Source organism: Cotesia typhae, unplaced genomic scaffold (genome assembly GCF_013202065.1).
Source record: "Cotesia typhae breed Kobodo isofemale line unplaced genomic scaffold, CoteBio_Ctyphae scaffold_152, whole genome shotgun sequence".
Classification (NCBI taxonomy): Eukaryota; Metazoa; Arthropoda; class Insecta; order Hymenoptera; family Braconidae; genus Cotesia; species Cotesia typhae.
Genome location: NW_027423776.1, coordinates 7703347 through 7709604, shown reverse-complemented (window position 1 = coordinate 7709604; position 6258 = coordinate 7703347). Strand labels below are relative to the sequence as shown.

At 26.1% G+C, this 6258-nt stretch overlaps 2 protein-coding genes and 1 long non-coding RNA gene across 13 annotated transcripts in view; 2 read left to right on the top strand and 1 right to left on the bottom strand.

The window, feature by feature from the left end:
* Positions 1–35: 35 nt before the first annotated feature.
* LOC141536600 (uncharacterized) lies at positions 36–2081 on the top strand. 2 transcript variants are annotated; one of them, XM_074257245.1, is made up of 4 exons: positions 36–136; positions 401–607; positions 713–1777; positions 1850–2081. In XM_074257245.1, the coding sequence occupies exons 3-4, from the start codon at positions 1597–1599 to the stop codon at positions 1972–1974; spliced, it is 306 nt and encodes a 101-aa protein (XP_074113346.1). In that variant the 5' UTR covers positions 36–136; positions 401–607; positions 713–1596; the 3' UTR covers positions 1975–2081. The 2 variants fall into 2 exon arrangements, with proteins under 2 accessions (XP_074113346.1, XP_074113344.1); XM_074257243.1 differs by having other exon boundaries at positions 112–254.
* A 148-nt stretch (positions 2082–2229) lies between these two features.
* LOC141536601 (uncharacterized) lies at positions 2230–4080 on the bottom strand. Of its 4 annotated transcripts, none has more exons than XR_012480752.1 (3): positions 3957–4080; positions 2658–2832; positions 2230–2531 (listed from the first exon to the last, which is right to left on the bottom strand). It is a non-coding gene; the product is annotated as an uncharacterized LOC141536601 (long non-coding RNA). The 4 variants fall into 4 exon arrangements; XR_012480751.1 differs by lacking the exon at positions 3957–4080 and adding an exon at positions 3597–3875; XR_012480750.1 differs by lacking the exon at positions 3957–4080 and adding an exon at positions 2954–3001.
* A 207-nt stretch (positions 4081–4287) lies between these two features.
* LOC141536585 (uncharacterized) overlaps positions 4288–6258 on the top strand; it is a 38872-nt gene continuing 36901 nt past the window's right edge. For 2 of the 7 annotated variants that reach the window (XM_074257208.1, XM_074257210.1), the window contains exon 1: positions 4290–4714. The gene's annotated coding sequence lies outside the window, so the exon portion shown is untranslated. Of the gene's footprint in view, positions 4715–4930; positions 5370–6258 lie in introns of those variants that run through there. The other 5 variants (XM_074257214.1, XM_074257211.1, XM_074257212.1 and 2 more) reach the window with 5 other exon arrangements.

The following is a 6258-nucleotide window of genomic DNA, read 5'->3' as shown; positions in this document are numbered from 1 at the left end:
GTTGTATATTCTCCCGACATAACCTATAACAGCTGACGTGGAAAAATATTTTCCAGAATTCAGAACGTGTCAACACAGCCGAGTGGTTGTTTTATTTATGTTATTTATTTGAATTGAGATTTTACTAGCAGATAAAGTAAAAATTTTAATTTTTTATCAATATTATAACATTCAGTACAAGTAATTTTATAAATAAAAATTTAATTTTAAACTAATTTTAAAGTTTAACATCTGTTATATATTTATAACATTTAGTAAGTAAAGCCTATATTGCGTCTTATTTCTTATGCAAATATTGACTGTGTGTTTTTAAAGTTTATTATTTTAAATATAACAATGTATGAATTGTTATTGAAAAGTTTCAAGCAATAATAATAAAATAAATGTTTATCTATTTCAGAAAGTAATATCAATTGAAAAACAGTAAATCAAGTACAATAAGAAGACCAAGGATTAAAAGTAATTAAAATGAATCAAAAATACCGGTTTGTTACAGTTACAGGATTAATAGATCAAAATAACTGTTCTGTCAAAGGACTTACTGATCAGGAACGTTACCAGGATCTTTCACATTTAGACTTTTCTTCCTTCAACGACCATTATCATCGTAATTTTTATTTTTTTTAATATATTGCATATTTCATAATTTTATAAATCTTTATATATTTTTTTGAATAATTAAATTCTCAATTGAAACTTGATTTTTTTCCAGATAGCATGATTGAAGTAATGAACCACTTAGGAAGCCTTGGATACAAAATAGTTTCTCAAAATTCTAATAAGGATAATACCCAAACAATTTGGTTACAAAAAGAATTATAAAAATTGAGTATATTAACTATAACTTATCAAAGTAGTTTTGTAACTTTTTGAGAAGAAAAAGTATTTTTTTAACTTGTAACTATGGAAAATATTTTTAGTGATTTTACAAAATATTAATCACTCAAATGATTATGTTTTAAATTTATAAAATATTTTATTGTTTTTAAAACTCTTATTTGTATAGATGAAGTTTGAAAATTTATAAATTAAATTAATTAATTAAGTAATTTAATGACGATTACACGTTTGAGAATTACAATCCTATATACTAAAATTGATGGTACAATGAAATTAGCTTAGTATCGAAAACATGGACCCTGATTCGTTATATATTATTGGTTTAAGATTAGCGCGCGCGCGTATGCGCACAATTTGAATTTCTAGTTTAATAAATAATAAATATAGAAGCTTTATTAAAATTTATGTTTAATTTTTTTATAAAAAAATATACATCCTTGTAAAATCATGCAAAATGCATGAAATGGTATCTCTATTTTTTTTATATTTTATTTTTTCTGTTTAGTTCGGATGGAAGCTTATAAAATGATCAAAATTTTTGTAGGTTTTTGCAAATGGTAACTTTAAGCTAAGTATGAGACTTAAGTGTAAATCTAAGTATACTGTAAAATTTTGAGAACCAATCACAATAATTGACTGGCTTATCTTTCAAACGCCATTTTTTGTTTTACTAATAAATTATCTATATCAAAATTGCACGGCTCAGTGAATTCTCTTCTACTGTAATACTATTTCGAATAATTTTGATTAATCAAAATGTCAGATTCAATTATCACTACTAAACCAGATCATAGTATCGTTATTTTGGGAAGAGTCAGTGGTAAATCTTCTAGTATATTTGGATTTGATGACCAAGTTCAAAGCTATTTACGTATAATATACGATCCAGTACAAGTCCAGCCTCATGGACTTGAGGGAGAACATATATTAATTGAAGGTAAGAAATCTTCTGAACAAAAAAATTATTTTTTAAAACAATTAATTACTATTTTAAAATAATTTTTTTTAGATTCACCAATGGCTGTTATAAACTTTTTAGCGAAATTTCGTTATCGCATCGCTTTTATATCGGGCTCTCCTGATCCCAACAAATTTTTCATGTGGACTCTAACCAAACAAGGCGAAAATAAATGATTTAATATTAGATTTTGTGCTTAAGATTTAAGATTTATGTATTAAAAAAAAATTTCTAAAATACATTTATTTTTACACAATATTATAAATAAAATAAATTAAACGAATTCATTTTGTTTAAATTTTTCAAGCCAAAAAACTACGAAGTAATTAAATAATTAATTTATTTTATCATTTCATAATAATTAACAAGAAAAAAAAAAAAAAAGATAAAACAAAATTGGAATAAATCTTGAAATTTCAATTCTAAAATTTTTTTTTATAAACAATTAAATGTGTATTATTGAATTGTTCTATGACCGCAAGTAGCAAAATTCGTTACACACCTGTAGACGTCACATCGAAAATTTTAAATATCCAATAGAATAATAGTCAGTCCATTCTCACGTTGGTAATTGTTAAATAATACCTATATCTAGTTGTTGCGCCAACGGACGAGACTATATATGATGTTTCATTTCTATGAAAATAACGGAAACAGTACGTCAAATTTTTTATTGGCAAACTAAGTTCTTCTATGACTAATGAGATAATTTTATGTTCCATTTATTTATCAACTGCGAAGAAATATCGTAGAATTTTTTAACTAGTTTATATTTACATTTTTTTTTTAACTTTTAAGAATTAAAAAAAAAAATAAATTTATTTATTTTAGTATCGCTAGAGTTTTAAAAACAACTTACAACAAAATAGTAAGAAAGGAATTTCTGGATCAAAATGCCTAGATACTTGATTTTACACGGAGGACTCATGTTCAATGATAGTTATGTTTACGGACATGATGAGCATGTTGGTTCGCTTTTGAAACAAACTTTCAGTAAATCGTCTGGAATTTTTCGGAGCAAACATTGTTTGGGCCTAAAAGGTAATTTCGTAATTAGTAAAATTTTTACATTTAAACAAAATTACATATAAATTATAATTATTTTATTATCATTTCAGAGCACCCAGTAATAGTTCTTAACCCGTCAGCACTCACGTTATGAGCATTTTGCTTACGCAACAGCACCCGACTTATAGAGCGGCGCTGTAGTGCAAGTGAGACATTAAAATTCACGTGAATTCTGACGGGTTAATTATTTGAGTTCTTTGAATTTCCGTATTGTGAGTCAGTCCAGCCCAGGCGAGCGATCTGACCAAGTAATTTGGACATTGACAAGAGAATAATTACAACAAAAAATAATGACACTGAAATTAACAGACATTTGAAAATTTTTTGATTTTTCTTAAAAATTGAACTAGATATAGAAAATTATTTTTAAAAAATCTCATTTATAAATTTTTAAAACTTCTGAAGATAGAATTTTTTAAAAATAATTTTTTTTTGCTATAATTTATTAAAAAAATTTTTTAAATTATCAGATGTCTCTAAATTTCAATATCATAAAAAATAAGTACCTTATCACTCAGGTGTAATGTGTTTTTAAAGCATGCACAAATTTTTAAAATATCTATTTTATAAAATATTTTTATTAGACAATTTATTTTTAAGTATAAAATTATTTAAAATATTTAAAGAAGTCTGTGTATAATACTAAAGTTAGCCGACGTTTTTAATTTTTTAATTTTGCTTTAATTATTAAATTAAAACTAAAAAAAATTTTTTTTTTAATTGCACTTACCATTTTTCAAATTTTTTACAAATGAAATCTTGTAATAATCCTTCAATGAAGAAGAAAAAAAAAAAAAAAAGCTAGAAAGTTTCAGATGTCGGCTAACTTAATTTTTATAGTCTATTTAAGTATGTTTTTAAATATTTAAACTAAATAATGCATAATTTGTTTACAAAAGCACAAAAATGTTTTCCATTTTGAACATCACTTGCTGCCATTATTGTATCAAAATAGATGTTTGCTATATTTATGTATAAAAAAAAAAATAAAATAAAACGAAATAATTTATTTGAATTACCCGGTAAATTTTACTACCATGAATATAAATCGTAAATCATTGTACAGTTCCGTATAAAATCGTAAGCTTACGGTTTGTCTCGAGAAGAATCGGGTTTTATTCTAAAAGGATACAAGGACCAGCACGTAAATGGGAATAGCCCGTGAATCCATCTCTGTTTTGTCCATGATAAACCGTTTGCGCCACCTCTCGGGTTATTACATTTGCCGTACATGTAATGGTTAAACTCTCGCGGTTGGTTGCAGTGTGGCCAGAACGTGCTCTTTTCTTATCCCCACTTTATAGGACACTCTCATCTGACTACATTGAAAGCGGTACAAAGTGGGGGTAAAAAAATCGCACGATCTGGCCACACTGGTTGGTTGCAATAGTCAGTTTGTTTCGTGTATGCTCACGAGAGTTGTTGGCACTTGTTTAATGTCGCCGGGCCTATCGCCACTACAAAGTTCATCATAATTATCCATTATCCCCACCTGAAACTTAAAAAACATTATATTTATTAAATAATAATAAAATTAAGTGTTTTTAACAATAATATTTGACAGCAGGATTATTTTAAATACAGTCAATCGTTATTCCATGGTCATCTCTTCCACATACAAGTGACAATCGCAAGAAATGTAACCGTGTCGTGACGTCACACAGCTAATCAAGTGCACACACGTACACCAATACATTTTTAAACCAAGTGAGAGACAATGCGCGCGCGCATACGCATGTATATTTAATACACATATATTATATACAAAATTAGAAGAAAAGAAGCAAAATTTATTAAATAAAATATTTAATATATTTTATCGGCTGTGAAAGAGGCTGTTTTTTATGTGTAATTATCATTATTATTTTTTAAATATTGTATTTTTGCGCATTATTTTATTTTATTTAACACTGAAGATTTTAAATTAATTGACATTTTTTTTATTTTTCTGATTTTAGATTATTATTGCAAATTATAAAAATTTATTATTTGCTCCATTTAAATTTACCCCAATCCTCTGATGCTATTTTTTTTTTTTTTTTTTTTTTTTTTTTTTTTTAAAAGATTATTATCAACTTGATTAGACGTAATTTTTATTTCATACGAAAAAAGTAAAAATTTCATGGCCATATTTAGTTAAATTTTTTAGCAGACATTGTGTAGTCAGAAGAAAAATAAAAACAAATAAATAATAAGTGTAAACTTGATACTTGTGCTAAGGGTAACTACTCTTACTACGTCTTTGATTGCTACCGTTTCTGTTGCTGCTGGTAGTTGATGCTGATATGAAAGAGTGAGTGAACATCTCGTGGCGCCCCGCGGTGTTTTTCGACGAGAAACTGTCCATAACCTACGCGAACCGGCAAAAAAGAGAGACGTCTGTTTCGTTAGCCGTCGTGCAATGCTATCGCGAATTTTAACCATCGAGTGACTAATTATTTTAGTGCTCACAATAATTACTACTACACTTTTAACTTTTGTTGTTTACCGTACGAACATCAAGGTATATATTTTCATTTTATAATTTTGTTGTGTCTATTTATTTTATCCACACGAACACGTTTATATACAAGTACTTGAATGTTTGTTCAATCTATATATGAAGGATTAATGGAGATGTAAATGGACGCATTAAAAATGTTTTTTATGCTCAATCAGAACGCTATTCATGTTTTCATTTTTTCTTTCTTCGTATTTGTATCTTTATTTTAATTATGAACAACTTAATGAGAAAAAATTCAAAATTTTCATTTGTCATATTTTCTTTAGAGTTTTTAAAAATTATTTTTTAATTGTTTTAAATTACTCATTTTTTGGCTGATAAAAAAATCCTTTACGCTCAAATCAGATTGAGATTAAAAAAAATAAATTTTTATGGATTCTTTACTCGTCATTAGTTACGAATTATTCGCTAATGAGTGATTAAATCTATCAAATGTCCGTAATGTGAGTATGAATGTTACCAGATAGCCAAATGTATAAGTTTTTTTCTTCAGTGTTATATACTTCAACTATTGATTATTTTTGCAGTAAATATTTGATACAGTTATTAAAAGTTATATGGCCATGTAAATTATCATATAGTTTAAGACTAATAAAACAATAATTGAAGGGCACTTTAGTAATAATTTTTGTAAATTGTATTTTTTGTTGTTTTTTTTTTTTTTTTTTTTTTTATTTATTATTGTAAACAAGTTAAATTTATTTACATACATCTCTGTGAAATGAACATGTTACAGTTACTCCATTTTTGCACATTTGGATTATCAAAGATTAGATAAACTTACGTCTTTATTTCATTAATTTAATCATTACATTTGATTAGATATTAAATGATATTTATTAATTAATTCATATTTTTGCATAATTTTTAAGTTATTTTTTATTAACTC

What these genes read in the sequence shown, in the direction of transcription:
- LOC141536600 (XM_074257245.1), top strand. Translation starts at nt 1,597, where the DNA reads ATGTCAGATTCAATTATCACTACTAAACCAGATCATAGTATCGTTATT. An exon ending in AGAACATATATTAATTGAAG is followed by an intron (nt 1,778 to 1,849) that starts GTAAGAAATCTT and finishes AATTTTTTTTAG; the next exon opens with ATTCACCAATGGCTGTTATA.